The sequence below is a fragment of the Trichomycterus rosablanca genome, chromosome 20 (genome assembly GCF_030014385.1).
Source record: "Trichomycterus rosablanca isolate fTriRos1 chromosome 20, fTriRos1.hap1, whole genome shotgun sequence".
NCBI classification, from domain to species: Eukaryota; Metazoa; Chordata; class Actinopteri; order Siluriformes; family Trichomycteridae; genus Trichomycterus; species Trichomycterus rosablanca.
Genome location: NC_086007.1, coordinates 22,108,107 through 22,126,439, shown reverse-complemented (window position 1 = coordinate 22,126,439; position 18,333 = coordinate 22,108,107). Strand labels below are relative to the sequence as shown.

The 18,333-nt window shown below is 39.8% G+C and overlaps 1 protein-coding gene across 1 annotated transcript in view; it reads right to left on the bottom strand.

Moving 5' to 3' along the window:
• Positions 1–16,966, bottom strand: part of tyw1 (tRNA-yW synthesizing protein 1 homolog (S. cerevisiae)) — a 29,823-nt gene extending 12,857 nt beyond the window's left edge. The window contains exons 1-13 of the mRNA XM_063016696.1: positions 16,906–16,966; positions 15,315–15,445; positions 15,057–15,188; positions 14,689–14,790; positions 14,334–14,528; positions 13,786–14,049; positions 12,841–12,957; positions 9,952–10,078; positions 5,719–5,771; positions 5,470–5,588; positions 3,729–3,838; positions 1,975–2,152; positions 263–398 (exon numbers count right to left, since the gene is read on the bottom strand). Coding sequence (XP_062872766.1) covers positions 263–398; positions 1,975–2,152; positions 3,729–3,838; positions 5,470–5,588; positions 5,719–5,771; positions 9,952–10,078; positions 12,841–12,957; positions 13,786–14,049; positions 14,334–14,528; positions 14,689–14,790; positions 15,057–15,188; positions 15,315–15,445; positions 16,906–16,966 — 1,725 coding nt within the window. The remainder of the gene's footprint in view (positions 1–262; positions 399–1,974; positions 2,153–3,728; positions 3,839–5,469; positions 5,589–5,718; positions 5,772–9,951; positions 10,079–12,840; positions 12,958–13,785; positions 14,050–14,333; positions 14,529–14,688; positions 14,791–15,056; positions 15,189–15,314; positions 15,446–16,905) is intronic.
• Between the last annotated feature and the right edge of the window lie 1,367 nt (positions 16,967–18,333).

The window sequence follows — 18,333 nt, the reverse complement described above, 5'->3', positions numbered from 1 at the left end:
ATTTTCTCATTAAAGACCGGCCTGCAAAAAAGTAGTTGCCCTTATCATATTTTTATTATTGTATTCATGTAATTCGTGTTTGCATATTTTTTATGCCATCTGGCCCCCAACAAGAAAAGTTTGGACACCCCAAAGTTTACCATCTATAATGGAGCCCATGGCTTCCAAAAAGTTTCATTTTCAACTCATGGGTCCAAGAGCATTCTCCTAAAAAGCCTGGCTGTCATGGAATCATTTTCTGTTTCACAATGGTTCACCTTACCTTTTCTCCCAGGGCTTTGAAACTGTCCATGTAGCGCTGCCAGAAGTCCTTGAAAAGAGGGCGGTCAATCCGCTTCAGACTGTCCTTTGTGCTGGCATCCACACTGACATACAGTTGGGTGACTGGCACCAGGCTCCTATAGATGAACAGAGACGATTTTTCACTCCAGTATCAGAGCTGGACAATCAACTCACCCTGGTAGCTCATCATTACCAGAGGCAGCGCGGAAAAGTTAAGTCAGCTTTTTAAACACATGACGTGAATCCTCCACTTCTGTACAGGCGCCTCGGGTTGCCACCCACTTATTATTCTGGCCTTTTTCCACCCAGCAGCCTATTTTGTCTGCCAATTGTGCCTGCTAGAGGGCAAGCCTTCGGTAGCAGAGCTGAGATTCGAACCTTTTTTACATAAATGCAACGTTTACATTTTATGCAGGTCTGGGTTCGATCTCTGAGGTGCTATCGGGCGGCTGGGCACCTGCACAGACATGATCGGCTATGTCTGAAGAAAGGAGGTTTGGGATGGGCAAAGCCTTGTGACAGACTGACACCCTGTACAAGGTGTGCGTCCTGGAACTGGACATGCAGTACCCTGACCAGGATAAAACGGGTGGTGATAATGAACTTAAAAAACGTAAGTGATTATTGCCAGTGCCGTATAAAACATCTGGTAAAATAGCACCAATAAGTGAAGTCTGAAGGACGTCTGACAAATGTTTCTCTTGCCTTGAAGGGAGAAGTTAGGAATCAAGTAAGGAAAGCTGAAGAGGGCATTAAAGAAACTAGTGCAACTTATGCATCCACTAAAAGCAACAATATTAAAATATGATCTCTGCATTATTAAACCCATCCTCCTGTTCATCATGTCTCTCCACATCATGCTCAGTGAAGTCGCAGCGTCCTTTTTTTTTTCTCGAGGGATGTTCGACAGTCTGAAAACAGGAATGCCTCACTGAGGGTTGTTGTATTTCACCCACTGTGACGGGTGCTGATTGAGCTGCCGAAGCATTGCTTGTCCCAGCATGTATCCACAAATCGAAATCCGAAGTGAATCAGCTCTGCTACAACCGGCATCAAATCACCAGACTGCCAAAACTGAGATGAGCGTGTATCGTTATGTATTATTTAAAAGCCCGGAAAAGAGACACGTGCCAAGTTGAAGGGGTGCAAAACAGAGGTTTGTGGTTTGTGTTTGGTCTATTACTGCCAAAAGAGGTCCAAGTCAAATAAAGCTTCAATGAGCAAACGCTTCAAACAACATGGACATGATGGCAGTCCAGCACAGTTTGAAATGAAATGCAGTGTATGAACCAAACTGGTATAAACCAGCAGCGCAGGCTGCAGCCAGCTAGATGGACATTTCTAGTGTAGGGGTCAAACTGTGTACATTTCATTATGAAGCCAAAAACATGTTTCTTCAAGCTAATGTTAAAAGTTTTTTTTCCATTTTACATTTTTCCCAAGACGAAGTTCAAATTTCCTCAAGGAAAGTCCTTATGAGCTTAGATATCCTTCCTAATTATTAATTTTTACTTCCAAATATACGGCAATGTGAGGTCCATTAAATCATCATTTGATGAGCTCGGTGTGAGAGAACTGCATTGGCCTGTGTACAGAGCCCTGACTTAAATCCAACTATACTGAATTGGGACAAATTGAAGCATTAATTGTAAGTTAATCATTTTATTGCATATAGTCTGTATTGTAATTTACCTGATCTCTTCTGGGAACTGGGCATTGGTGACCAAGAAACTGGAGATGTGGCACTGGTGGAGGAGACGCAGGAAGGAGTTTATCTCCGGATACATTATAGGCTCACCCACCAGAGACAGGGCACAGTGCTTCACGGCCAATCCCTCCTCAAAACGTTCCGGGCGAACGCCTGGGACACCTGTTATAACCAGAAACGACAAGACTCATAAGACTTATGTGTTCTTCTAGTTCTCACAATACAAATGTAACATATACATAAAATTTAAGTGCTATAGCACAAGGTATTAAATAAACCATATCAAATAAAACCAGAAGAAAATGTACCAGCTCTAAACGATCTAACAGAAAAACTAATATCCTGTGTGTAAGACAGCCTGTTGACATCAATCATCCTATATGTTCCACCTATAGATAACCTGGTTATTAAGAACTGAGCTATTTCTGATCTACTATGAACAGGAAACAGCATATGACTAAGAGCAACATGACTCACTGAAAGACTCAGGTACCCTTCATAAAAAAACAGAATGAACAGGCAGTGCTTTTTTTATTTGTGCAAATACTGTCCAAGAACTTTGCTAAACACCTTCATATTCACCAAGTGTCAAAGCTCAGAGTAGAGTTATACAATCACATTTCTAAACTAACTCTTACTAACTGTGAGAAATGTCGTCCTTGTTCCAGCATCATCACATTCAAAAGAAGTTGGGACAGCATGTGATACGTAAATACAAACAGAAAGCAGTTAGTTACAATGTATTAAAACAAAGCAAGACAGGATGCTTCACTTTTTACCCCAAAAACGATTTTTTCATAGTAAATAAACTCTTACTCTCTTAAAAATTATTGGTGCCAAGCCGCTCAGGTGGCGCAGCGGTAAAAAGAAACGCGCTGCAACCAGGGCTGGATTCTGAGAAGCGTCGTATCGAATCCAGCCTTGCTTTACCGGTTCGAAGCTGAGTGGCTATATGAGCAACGATTGGCCGGTTGCTCATGTGGGGGGTGGGACAAAGAACCGGATGTGGGTCTCTCTCTGTCAGAATGCGATTGCGTTCTCTGCCGGCTGATTGGAGGCGCTTACACAGAGATGGGGGGGGGTGCCCTTAGGGTGTGTCTCTCCGCATGCAACGCTAGGTGGCGCCAAACTCGTTAATGTGTGGGTGGCAAAGATGCATCTGGCTGCTGCTCGTGTTTCGGAGGGGATACGGGTTAGCTTCAATCACCTCAGTCAGGGCAGGGTTCGGCATAGACAGAGAGGAAGCTAATGCTAATTGAACAATTGGATGCCCTAAAAAGGGGTAAAAAAAAAAAAAAAAAAAAAATAACAAATATTGGTGCCAAAATACTCATGAAGCAATTATGCTTGGATATAAAAAGGTTCCTTTGCGTTAAGGAAGTGTCAATGCTCATACTGCATTTCGTTGGCTCTGTACTTGTTTACTCTGCACAATGACAATAAAGTTGAATCTAATCTAATCTAATCTAATCATAAAATAAAAATAATAATAGTAAGAATACATCTAATGCAAATAATGAAACGGTTTAAGATCCTATTTAACAAGGAGTTCACACATAATCATCAAAGGATTCAGGGAATCCAGAGAAAATGCATTAAATACACATTGTTTGTGGTTGCATCCACCAACAGTTCCAGTTAATACTGGACGAACTACAGCAGAAGCCACAGCGGATTCACAATCGGGACCTGGATATGACTAGATAGGGAAATAAAGTTAACATTAAAGTGGCATTACCTCTGAATTGCCGGATCATGTTGCGGTGGTTCTCCAGAGCTTCCTGCAGAATCTTCTCAGCCGGGTCCATCTTCCAACGCCACTCAGTGCCCACTGGGTTTGTGTGGTGTCTGTGGGGAGAATACAAGACACTCCTAATATAAGATGAAGTGGCGTACAGTGTAAATGTAAGGTAATGTAGTTGCAGGGCAAGCTGTAAATCTGGGGTATTAGACTGTCTGACTGTAATGAAAGGGGTAGTAGAGATTTTAGGCTGCAAACAGGGTTAGATTCATTAGAGATTGGGCCAATCTAAGGACACTGGAAAAGTGTGATGAGCAACTCATTGGCTCAGTGCATTTGTATGTAAATTAATCTATCTATCTATCTATCTATCTATCTATCTATCTATCTATCTATCTATCTATCTATCTATCTATCTATCTATCTATCTATCTATCCATCCATCTATTCATCTATCCATCAATCTGTATATTCATCTATCCATCCATCCATCCATGCAAGTATCTAAGTTAGATTAACCACAACATCAGAGCTCACTGGAAATTATTTAGCTCATCATGCTGGAGAAAGAAGGGTTGTGTATATGACTCAAAAAACACTACAGAAACTGTCTGTATATTTGCACACTCAACATCTGCACAGTGGTAGGAAGTCATTTTGCTTCAGCCTTATGAAGAAATGTTTGGACTGTCCATGACAGCTCGTCTCTGAGACTCACTAAAACTTTAAAACACTCGTCCATTAGTAGGCTAGCTTTGTTCTGTCCATCGATGTCAGCACAAATCAGTCACTGCACTACTGCTGCACTTCCATTTAGCTCAGCTATTCATCACATCTATTTACAGCAAGCAAGTCTTTTCACAGCCAGTGGCTACATCACTCAGAGTCTATCAGTGATAATGACAGAGAAATATTAGCTCACCATGGCCAATAAGTTGCATAGATTCCATTAACACGTATCCATGATAAGGTAACTAACTGAAATTACTTTATAATACAGAATTAAATGACTTTGAAAAGGTTTGCGTTGTCCCGGAGTGTGTGGGGGAGGTTTGTGCCCAGTCAATTAAAAGAACATTTGTAAGGTCAGGACCTGATGTTAGTCACAATGGCCTAGCTGGCAACAGAATTTCCAATTCATCCCAAAGTTGGTTAATGAGATTGAAGACGGGGATTTGACTGTGACACTGGAGTTCCTTTAGACTAAACTTCTCATATGATTTAATCATAGAGCTCAGCTTCTGCACAGGGGCACAAACATGCTGGACCAGGGAAAGTCTTGGTGCCAACTGATGCCGCAAAGTTAAAAGCATATTACTGATTTTATACAGCTGATAACAACGGCTAGCTGAAACAACTGAACTATCCTGGACAATGCACCGCCCTGTCGCCGAGCTTCTGCCTGTTGGAGGTTCAAGGTTCCCCCAGCCATCAGAGCACTGTCAGTTAGTACTCTGTGAGCACCCCTTGCTGATTCAGACATCAATAACCCAGTTTTCTCGCCGTAGCTCTTTGGTCTTTTTTAAAGCCCCTCAGGTCTTGCTGTCCAAATGAGCTCCATTCTACACATGTCTTATGAGTAACCATGATATGAGCATGGCGTACAAAATACTAATATAATGTTTTGGTTCATCAGTGTATTTGTGCAGTAAGAAGGCACCAAGTACAGCCAAACATTACATTTTAGAAGAAATCAAGACAAATAATGATGGCTTTTACACAGCAAACGATGGCTCACCTCCAACAAAACACACACTTGTTGGCACAAGCAAGACTCGGGGTGGTCTCCATACACCGGTGAGATTCAATCCCGTAAAAGGTGTGCTTGTAGCATCCTCCTCGGCCTCTCAACATGGACTGAAAAAAGTCACATCAAACGTTTTCATAAACCTCTTGACGTAGACATAAATTATTTATGCTGCATCTTATCATAATGAATCAGTTGATGGAACATCAAAGATTTTTTTTTTTAGGTAAAAGAGTTTACCTTGGTCCAACGACACAGCTTCACTCCAGAATGACTTCCTATCAGTTTATATCCTGAACAAAAGACGAAAAACATGAGCAGTGAGACAGTACGGCGTGTGGGGTGAATAAAACGGTCCAACACGAGAAACAACAAAACAAAAGACCTGGATCTACACGCAGAGCTGTACAGGCCAGCTCTATTCAACTGACCACCAATGAAGAGTATATACCAGTTTAAGCCGAGCAATAACAATTAACACTTTCATATGAAAAGAGTCAGGGAAATCAAATAGTTTAACTTTGTAACAGTGTATAATCCAACAGTGTAAGTGACAAACTACAGGGAACTACTTCACCATCTACAGTGCATATCATTATCAAAAGAGTCAAATCATTGCATGATCAACAATGTTCAGAAAAGTGATGTATAGTAGGAATGGTATGCCTTTATTTGTCATATATACAGATACACGAGTGCAGTACAATAAAATTCTTATTCCGTTTATCTTAGCCTGTTTGAAAGCTGGTATTAAAGCACAGGATCAGCCATTGTACAGCGCCCCCTGGAGCAGACAGGGTTAAGAGCATTGCTCAAGGGCAAGGGCACCACATATGCACATTTCAAATGCCTTTTAGAAACAGCAAGGCTATGTAATCAGTGAGTGCTAGACTGGCCAGCCTGCAGTCCAGAACTCTCCATTACTGAAAACGTGTCGTTCATTAATAAGCGCAAATTAAGATAAAGCAGCCCCAAACTTTTAGTTCATGTCACTAACATTTTAGCTGCAATGAAACTGCATTGTTTAAGATTAACTGAAAATTTACGTTTATCATTCTGGAAAAGAAATGGGCAATGGAAATGTATGTCTCGTTTTGACACAAATTTTAAAAAAGACTTTTATCTCTAACTGCAAACCATACTGGGGCAATTAATCATGAATTAAATTCTCTCTGTACGCAGAGGAACCATTCCTGGGAATAAATGTTGCTGCAGAGCCTGAAATCAAGATTAGGAGGGCTTTGTTTAAGCTACACAAGCCTTAAGAGCAGCTCTGTTAAAGTTTGCCCAAAGAACTCCACTTTTATCTAGAAGATTCCTCTGATGTGAGCAGATGAAACAGAATGTTTATTTCAGTCTTTAATCATCCATACGTATCTGTGAGCCCTTCCAAGCTCTTCCAGTCCAATCTCCAACAAACAAAACAAAATTTGTTTGAAAAAATGTTGATGGTACAGAGAGAAGCAAAAGAATTTGGACAACGTGAAATGGGTGGGGTTGTTTCTTTTGGTAAACATTGATCCGTTTCTCTAGAACAGACTGAAGGAACAGCATGGCTTCATCAAGACTTTCAGCATGAGCTTGCTGCTCCAATTTCTGCCAAACATACACTACACGGTCAAAAGTATGTGGACACCTCACCATGAGTTTTGAACATTCTATTCCAAAAACATATTATTAATTTATTAGGATTTTAACGTTATGTTTTACTCACTTTGGTTACATTCATGATTGGACATGTAGTTACTGGACAACTTTGTATCTCCAATTTACCTCACTTGCATGTCTTTGGACTGTGGGAGGAAACCGGAGCTCCCAGAGGACACACACACAGACACGGGGAGAACATGCAAACTCTACACAGAAAGGACCCAGACCGCTCCACCTGGGGATCAAACCCAAGACCGACAGTGCTACCCACTGAGCCACCGTGCCGCCCCCTTAAACCATATAACCATATGCATTAATACGAAGCTGACTGTAACAGTCTCCAATCTTCTGGACAGACTTTTCACGTGATTGGTTCTGTCCCATTTCTGGAATTTGTGCCTGATGTTGAATGAGAAGGGCTGACTCTTGGTCAAGGATCCAATGCATACCAAAGTTGTTCAATGGAGTGAGTATACAGTATTTTGCACTTCTAATTAAGATCTCACACCAAATTAGCCTTTTAACATTCTGGTCGATACTTTTTAATGTGGTGTGAAATCCCAATTCATTCACTCTGAACATCTCGGCTAATTATGCCAGCAGGGATTGTTAGTGTTCCACATAAAAGCACCAAATGGAAGTTCGGAGAGTGAGAAAAGATGCCAGGAAAGCATTTTTTAAAGCACCTGTGATAGTAACATTAAGACTCTCACTTTACTTACTTCTCACTTTAATGATGAAACCAGAACACTTGTAGTTATTATCTAAACCATTAACATCCTGACTTAAAATTCAATGTTTTATCCCAACAAAAAAGTCGATATGATGTATATTAAAGTGAAATATTTATGTAATCATTTAACACGATCTTGTTTTTTACACAATTAAAAAAAACAAGAATGTATTTGATCGTGTATTTTTCAGTAGATTTAATTTTTTTTTCTATTTGGACATCCCATTTCAAACACAGGAGTGACCTTTGTGTGATCTTTTCAGCTATAAAAGCCACCAGTCTTCTGAGAAGGCTTCTCACGAGACTTTGAATGAGCACAAATTCCCACAGACATACTTCAGTCAAAAGAGCATTTGTACTGCTGGGCACTAGGGATGTAACGATGCACCACAAGACAAGTTAAAAATCGATTCACATGTGTAACGAATTAAATCGGTTTACATGTACAATGAATCGATATTCACTTTAAACAACAGAGGGCACTAGCGCTATTCACCTTGAAGGCTGACGTCACTACATGGTTGCCAGATTCGGAATTTTCCAGCCAAATTTATTTAAGTGAGGATACTTTCTTTATTTGTATTATTCATTTATTTATTTAATGTGGGATTTGTTTTAAAATGTAATAATGTAATAATGTAAAAGTTCTTGTTTATTCCAAAACTGTTCAGTGGGTTTGAGGTCAGGGCTCAAAACCAAGATTTCCTTAATGTCTGTACAGAGCTTGCTTTGTGCACAGTAATGCTGGGCAAGGAAAGGGCCTTCCCTAAACTGGTGCTGCAAAGTTAAAAGCATATACTTTCCTTTATAACTATTTTTGTACCTGAAAAACATGAATCTAAAAAATAGAAAGGGTGTCCCGATACTTTTGTCCATGCAATGTATAGGCGGCAATTTATAAAAATGAGTGCGTAGGCGATGGTAATGATGTGCATCACAGCTAATCCACCGTACAAAATAGGAGAGGAAGCACGGCTGCACTGCAGAGCCCATATTATTGAATTATGTTGCTATAAATAGCACAGAAAGTGGGAAAATTGTAAGCAGGGTGGAGAAAAAAAAAGAACTTCACAGAGTGAGCGACCCAGGCGTTATAGAAAGCCTGTGTAATCATCATCAGACGCCCAGCATGTAAAAGTTTAAATAAACAGGGAAAAAAAACTCTCACTCTATTCAATCAATACATCATAAAGAAGAGTAAACAGCTTTTGACTGTAGAATAAATATTGCAACAGAGTAAAGAGTAAAAAGTGCGCTCGTGTCCTCTCACAAGGTCAGAATTTCACTCTGATCAGATCATGGTCTGGAGAATCTGTCTGGTGATTTTGGCTCTGAGGTGGGTGGGAACAATGAAGGAAGGAAACAACTTTGAACGTTAACGCCGATCTACATCTTCCAAAAGTAGTGCACTCGAAATGTTACACTTTGATTACATTCATGACAGGACAGGTAGTTACTGGTTATACAAGATTCATCAGTTCACAAGTTTAATGTCAAACACAGTCATGGACAAGTTTGTGTCTCCAATTCACCTCCCCACCCCACACAGAAAGGACTCGGACCGCTCCACCTGGGAATCGAACCCAGGACCTTCTTGCTGTGAGGCGACAGTGCAACCCACTGAGTTACACACTATATTTATGTAGCAGTGGTAGCTCAGCGGTTAGGGTACTGGACTAGTAACCAGGAGGTTGCCGGTTCAAGCCCCACCACTGCCAAGTTGCCATTGTTGGCCCCCTGAGCAAGGCCCCTAACCCTCAATTGCTCAAAATTGTGTTCAGTCATAATTGTAAGTCGCTTTGGATAAAAGCGTCTGCTAAATGCTGAAAATGTAAATGTAAACATTAGATGGTTTTTGAACGCAGCCAGGGAATCACTTCTAAGCAACGTGCGCATGAGTGAAAATCATTTCATGTCTTCCATGTAATAGAATTAAGGGATGTTTAAGGTGTTTGCTGTGGCTCTGTAGCACCCCCCAATCCCACCCCCATTCAAGCAGTGTTTAATGTGATCTTTATTACAACCAGCAAGCAGGTATTACAGTGAAGGTGAATGAAATGCCAGAGTGAATGATTAAGACCTGGTAGTACCTTGCTTAGTGAGCGCTTCTCTTAGAGCAGGGGTGATCATCTCCCTCCTCTCCTCCTCAGCCTCGACCGTCGCCACTCCATTCATTTTGGAGCGATTTCCTCGCTGAGAGAGCTCCTCTGCTTGTTTCTGTAGAACACAACACAGGCAGACATAATGAGGAAATCATTTCCTAGAGGTAGAACATGTCAATTGTCTCTACTTTGATTCACAATGGTGATAAACAGGTAATTGGGACATCCTGCACCCATGAAAAAGTACACTAAATAGTCGTCTCTTGCCAAGGTCTGAAATCTAAAGCTGTCTCCATATAGTGAGAAGAAATTAGTTCAACTGTATGTAAACCATTAAAATCTAGGTCCGGCTCAAAAAACACCCCACCATATGTATGTGGATGCCTTTTAAAGTGTGAATTAACATTGCTAAATGAGGAGTGCAGCAGACCATCACGTGCTACCTCCGACACACATACAGTCACCGGCTGCCAGTTAGACGCCTGTTCAGGTTGATAGCACTGCTGAAATTCAAACTAGGGAGCTTCAGCTCTCTTGGGTGGAAAGTCAGCGAATTAGATGGGATGTTGCACAATCTAGGTGCTCAATTTGTTTAGCTTATTATTTAGATTTATTTATTTGTTTATTTGGGTATATTAAGCCATGTTAAACACATGTGTGTCATTTAATGGCAGAACTGGGTATTATATATCTGTCTTCTTCATCTTGTCTTTATCCTTTGGTTCATTTTATATTTTCATTTTTATGGACTACACCCAGAAATTGGATAGGAAGCTTTGAAATAAGCATGATGTTACATGCTTCAGGCAGTTCATTACTATAGGAGTAAATACCAAAGACAAATTGATTAAGAAACGTTAGTAGTCAGGCAACGTCTTTATCTGTTGTTTACTGTACATCCGCTCAGCATCCTAAACAGTCTTAGACCCTGACTAATCAATAGCAGAGAAGAAGTTTAGAGAAGTCAGCAGGGAAACATTCTTATCTCATTCACCTCACTATGGCTGCAGGAGGCAAAACCGAAGCCAACAGGAGACTGAACAAGGTCAAGAAATAAAATGACTATTCTGCCGTAAAAAAAGCTTAAAGCTGACCAGGTCAGCTATTAGATTGTAAAATAAAATATAACAAAGTGGGGGTATATTTGCAGTTTCTTTACCAAAAAGTAAGATTAAAATGATTTCTTATGAGTGCTCACACAATAGATATATTCACATCACAAAAGGTAAATCCTTTTTATATCATTTTTATATATATCATTTTTATAACCCTGGTGTTGTTTTAGTATGTTGTTTTTATATGCATTTTTAGACCAATGCAATTTTTCAAAAGATTTTGTTTTTTTTCTACCTATGCTTGGATAAAAATGGTTCTAGATTAAAATGAAAGGATCAGTGTTGGTCAATTTAGTTACAAGCGGATCCACTACTGAGGCGCTTCTAAACGTGTTGGGAGAAGGTACATTCACCACTAATTCTAGGTTCTTCTGAGCACAGAGTGTGGGAACAATATGCAGTATTGACTTAGTCAATTAAAGAGTGTATTAAATCAAATTAAAGAGCTACAAAGCCACAAGAAGAGATTCCAGGTTTTACAAATGCAGGATTGCGCCACCTTTCAGTTCGGCAGTTGCCATATCAGCAAAAATCCCAGATCAGCAGTTTTTAACAAACCTAAACCAGCCCACCATGCACCAATAATGCCACGGTCAAGGTAACACGGATCTCATTTCAATGCTTAATGTGAATGTTGGCTAAAGTTCTTGACCCATTCCTGCACTATTTTTGTGCTGCTGCTCGTGATTAAGTGAATAAATTACAGTAATAAACATGTGTACACTAGTTCCTAATAAAGTGGCCAATGGGAATCAGCGGTGTCGACAAAAGTCTTTGAACAATGGATGAAAAGTTCACACACAGCCGACCGATCACTCAACAAAACCCACTTCAAACTTTCCTTTCTCTCTCTCTCTCTCTCTCTCTCTGGGCACATCACTTCAGACAGCGTCATTAATTCAGACCAACCAACCCGGCTGTACAGAAGGAAAAACTCGCTGCTTTCTTCCCAGATCTGTGCATCTGTACTTGATGTGTGTATGGGGAAATCTCTCTGTTCCCCTCGTACCATGAATCACTCCTCCATACAGACTTGCAGAGTGGGCGTCAGTGTTCACAGTTCACAGTTACGTAAATCCTCCCAGCGCCTGCAAGAGCTGCTGTCTAGTGTAGCAAACCATCTGCCACTCTGCCTCCTTACATGAAGCCACAGATTCATACAATCTATTGCAGTCAATGCGTTGATGGCTGGACAGGCCAGGAGCCCAATTTCAGCCGTCAGGTCATTACAGTAGCTGCTGTGTTTGAATCACTGACCATAGAAGCAGTTAAAAAGCTTCAACAGGCATTGCTGGTGGGTTGGTGGGTGACATTTATCATCCCCACATAAGGGATCATGGGATCACAACACAAAGCACATACTTAATGCATGAGAAATAAAAAATAGTAATCACTATTTTACCACTGTTGGACCCTTAAGCAAGGCTCTTAACCCTCAACTGCTTAGATTGTATATGGTCCAAGATTTTCTTTAGACACGGATTTATTTGTGAAATGTATTTGCAGAACAGAGAAGGCTGTAATTAATGGCCATGGTTCTGGGTGCGATGATGATCAGATCTGTGATGCGATGATGACCAGATCTGATTTAAGATCCACCAGACATCGCTAATTTGCATTTACATTTATGAAATTTATTTATCAAACACTTTAATCCAAGGCGACTGGGCCTTACTTATGGGCCCAACGGTGACAACTTGGTGGTGGTGAGGCTTGAACCAGCAGCCTTCTGATCACTAGCTAATGAAGCTGATCAACCTACCTTGGCTTTCTTCATGCTGTTCATAACGTTTCCAAGATCCTCCATGTCGATGACCGAGCCGTGAGCTTTCTCGTCCTCACCAGCAGATTCCGCATCACTGCTCGACTCAACCAGCTCCTACAACATCAAACACACCTCATCAAACACACTTCCCAAATGCAATAATACAGAAAGTTTATTACTGTGGATACTGTTCATTCTTTCTGATAATTAGGCAACAGGGTCTTTGTCTGCATTCACATGGACATACTCGGCATCTGTCAAAAATGCAATGACACCTCTGTTTTTGTTTCTCTTCAAATCTAAATTTTTTATTTCATTTCATCTGCTGCTGATGCCACCTTTACCATGTGCTTCTTTTTACATGCCAGCGATGGATTCTCAGAGAGAGCTGTATTGCATATGGCTTGTCTCTTGTCCACTCGAGCAAGTGCCTCAAGACAGCAGAGGTCTTATTTCAGCAGCAGACATGAAGAGAACCCTCATTAACCTTCTATCCATCAGACAAGATCAACTGTGTCTGTTAGATGCCCAGCCAGGTCAGTAGCACTGCTGATATTCCCGCTTGAAAGCTCCAGTTCTCCATGGTAGGGGGCTAGTCTTTTAGACCCATGATTTTAGTAAGAACAATGCATTGACTAACCATATACATGAATTCACTGCCAATTTGTCAAAATCATGCTCCAACATATGGTCAATATTCTTAATAATAATAACAAGTCACAGCACTGAGAACATTTAACAAGTCTGCACTAAGGTAATTTACTCATTAATAAAAGTATATCATATGCGTACAAATAAGTACGTCTATACCAGGTTTAGACATCAACCTGTTCAGTGCAAATAAAAACAAAGTATGTAGACGAGCTGCTTTACACAAAAGAACCACAGATTACAGGTGACAGAGCTGTTACCATGACTACACAGGTCCTACAGAGAGTTTACCTCCGAGCTTTGCTCCTGGTCCTCCACTTCATCCTGGTGCTTCTTTTTGTTCTTGCATGAGCCTTTCTTGCACTCACAGCTGCACGTTTTCTTCTCCCCCTTAGCCAGGGCCTGTAGGCGTTTTAGGAAGTCGTCCTTCCACGCCTGGAAGTCGGCCTGAATGCTGCCGTTTTTGCTTTTCACCACATCGCAGTCGCCCTGGCCCCGGCTCATGATCCGTGACGCACTGAGCATCCACAGCCACTTGTCCACGTTTTTGCCCACCTACCAGAACAAATGAAAACTTAATTACCAAAGACACAGTCATAAAGATGCAGAGAACCAGTGTGACTACAAAGTTAAGCGCTCCCTCTTGTGGAGGAACTTCTACCTGTTAAAAATAACATTGTATATTCAGGTTTAAAAAGTTCTTCACATTGAGACAAAAAACAGATGTAAGAAGCCAAGTAATTGTGTTTGTAAACAAGAGAGGATCTAATTCATGCAAGACGTACTTAACAAAATAATAAATCGAGTTTCACAATCAAGAACTGCAGGATTTTTCTCACCGTGTTATAATGGCCGACGTACACAGAGTTCCCCAGGCCAAAGACAGCATATCGCACTCCTTTCAGGTAGGTTTTGCCATAGCGGAAGTCAGTAGATGCCTCCTCCAGCCACTTACAGAACCACTCAGCGTTCTTTGTGGGCTTCCCATCAGTGTATGTAGCCATGAGGAACACACAGATCATTTTGCTAGTACACTGTAGAGTAAAAAAACAACAAACTGTAATGAGCTCAAAGTGGGACACTTTGGTGGAGCATTGTGATGTAATAAAACCAGTACTTATTAGACACAATGACAATGACTTCTTTCTGCAGTTTAGTTAAAGACTTTATGCAAAGAACATCAAAACATCTCACCTCATCTGACAACTTGTCATCCGGGTCATAATCCTTTAGGTCAATGATTTCAGACTGGAAGCCGAGAGCCCCAATGTCTTCTGAGAGCATTTTTGCAAAGCCCTGAAAGAATATTCAAACTAATTACTTTGCAAGTCTGGTTATACGTACAGGCATACCAACTTCTGTCCACAATGTCAGGCTCTCTAGTACTATTTAGCGACTTTGTTCAAAGTACAAAAAACAGTGTTCAGTGGCATAGCAATAGAGTTATGTATAGGCATATTTATTTGAATATCCCAACAGATCCTTGTGTTCGTGTATTACATTTGGTATTCAAATATTGCCTATGGCATCTTTGCTGATTTTTGTAAAATAAATTCACAAACCTTTGCTGTTCCTGTCTGTGACCCATAGAAAATCCGCACACCTGCAACATTGACGTCATTTTCTTTCTCAGATGTTTCTTCCTTTTTCTTAGCTTTCAAAGGCTGAGCATTCACAGGGTTAACTACCGTCTTCTGCAAACAGACACCAGTAAACACTTAAAGAATTGTGTTGTATTTTGTGACCGATTTTCAGACAAAACAATGTGTGCTAGATATTCTTCCCTGTGTTTGCTAACATGAACAGTGCTTCAATCATACCTTCTTAAGGGCCACATTCAGTGTGAACCATAATCCTATGATGACTGCTACAGCGGTGTACACATACAATCTGTTGTGCCACACGGCCAAAAGCCAAGCTTCGGTGTAAACCCAGGCACTGTCCAAAGGATCTGTAAAACAAACAAAAAATATAATTATACAAATTGGACAACAAATTAAAATTAAACAAGAACAATTGTTTGCAATTGTTATTTAACACACAGCTTTACAAAAAAACCAGCAACCCAAATGGGCAAAACACAGTTTTAATGGCTTATCAATAACTCATTAGTCAGTAAATTGGCCAAAATTAAACATATATGCCCCCAAGACTTTGACCACTCAAGAATTGTGTCAGCTTTTACCACTTTTAATTGTTAAAACACTTGAGTTGTGAAAACCTGGAGTTTAAATCACCATATCTTTGTATACAAAAAGGAAAGTTCTGATAATGAATTTAATAATGGTGATTAGGGACTTTAGTGAACCACAGTAAGAACAATTATTTCCAAACAGAAAACTTGGAACAGTGGTGAGCCTTTTCAGAACTGCACAGCCTTGCAAAATACCTTCAACAGTGCACTGACAACTCATGATGACTCTTCCACTATTAGAACAAGACTGGGATAAAATGGTATCCATGGTAGAGTGACAAGAGAAACCAACTGATTTCCAAGCAGCAAATAAAGCCTTGACTTCAGATCTGGTCCGCATTCGTCACCGGATGCCTTCCTGATGCAACACTCCAATTTAACCCCCTCACAAGACATTACCCAATCATGCCCATGCCGAAGCTCGACCTGTCAATAGCAATGCTGAGGTTTGAACCCCAGATCTCAGCAGTAGTTGGCTAGTGTACTTTCTTGCCACACTGCCCAAGAATAATGAAGACACCTGTGCACAAATCCCACCGTGATGACTTCCTATGGTTTTTTTAGACTGTCAGAAGAGAGATTTTTGGCAGACATGGGTGCTGTAACAAGTGGCATTAAGCTGAAAGCATTTAACAACATAGTGGTGGTAGTATAATGGAAGGATGCTTTGCTGCTTTAGGGCCTGGATGACCTGTCTGTATCTCAGTGCTTTCAGTTATGCATCCTTCAGAATCACTCAAATTTCAACTCATCCACAGATATATATTAGACATGTAGAAAACAGGTCTGTGTTTCTTAGCTACACTGTATAGCCAAAAGTATGAGGACACCCCTTCTAATTACTGAGTTTGGGTGCTTAAGGTACACGCATTAATATCAGACGTCATACATGCTATTTTGACTGAATGAACATAAATTAATACAGAACACACTTCAAACTTTTGTTGAAAGCCATTACAAAAGAGTCAAAGCTGTTGTTGAGTGATTTACATACCAAATGTAAACGCATATTTGGTATGTAAAAGACACAGTAAAAGTAACTGCATTTTCTTTTAAAGCAATAGCCTGTTCTATGTACATTTTAGGTAATTAGGTAAAAACAACAGAAATATTTAGTTAACGTGTAAACATTGTGTCACTGAGGGTAAAATAGGAGAACTAGCAGCAACAGCGTGCAAGCCCCAATGCTAATATGCTAACATGCTAACACGACTCACCTGGTACTTCAGCGGCCGCCACGAAATGCAGCAAAATAGTAATCAAAGTTAAAAACAACATTATTCATTCCAATACAATATAATATCAAGTAAACGCTGTAAGTTTCGATAACTTGCAGATAAGTTAGTATAAAAGATTAGAAATACGCCATCAGGAGGCTGCCATGTTGTTTTGACAGTGGAATTGTGGGAGAAGGAGGAGGTGTTATGTAGGTCAACGTCCGACACACATACTAGCATACTAACATTCTACATAGTACATTCTAGCAAGTCTTAAATACGTACTTATACGCATACTTGAGTACTATTGCTGAGAAAGTAACCATGTGTGAATTACCTTCTGTACGCTAAAACAATGACCAAAAGTATGTGGACACCTGACCATAAGCTTGTAGGACATCCTATTCCATAATATGGAGAATATGGAGTCCCCCTCCACTCTTTTGGGAAGGCTATCCACAAGATTTTGGGGTGTATTTTGCTCATTTAGTTAAAAGAGAGTTTATGAGGCATTTTACAGCATCAATGTTCCAGGACAAGGCCTGGCTTCAACTGACTTTCCAATTTATCCCAAAGGTGTTAAATGAAGTTTAGGTCAGTCAGTGATCTGTGCAGAATTCCTTTAAACAAAACACGAATCATAAAATGTATGTTATATATTTGATTTTATTCACCTTTAAAAGTGAGTGTAGCTTTAACACCTTAATTCTTTAATTAAAATAATACATTGTTTACATTATTTAATAAAAGGGTTCAATAATAATAATAATAAGTGGTTTTTGCTGTAGACAGATAGATAAGATAAGATAAGATAAGATAAGATAGATAGATAGATAGATAGATAGATAGATAGATAGATAGATAGATAGATAGATAGATAGATAGATAGATAGATAGATAGATAGAAAGATAGATAGATAGATAGATAGATAGATAGATAGATAGATAGATAGATAGATATTTATTGTCATTGCTCAGTACAGGTACAAGGCAACCAAATGTCTCTAATAAAAGATTAGTTAGGTATGCATCATAATATTAATAATAATAAAAATTAGTTATGTATATATTATAGTAATAACAGTAATAATAATATAAGATGTGTAAATAATAACTATACAACTGTAATTATAACTATACATTTGTGAAGCTTTGTGACGTGGATAAATTAGCATCCAGCCATGGGTGAAATTTTACCAGGCTGGTCACTTGTGTACAGAGCCTAAGTCCGGAGCCTAAGAAATGGCTTTGCAACACTTTCCAGGTAACTGCTTTCACTACTATTTATTCTACAAGACTTACTAGAATAATGCATAAATTATGTCTATATTTGTGTTGGAACTGAAGAAATTCAGTTTTACAAAGTATTACGTTAGAAATGCATAAATCAAAAATGTAAAAAATAAAAAGAAATGAATTAGCAGATAT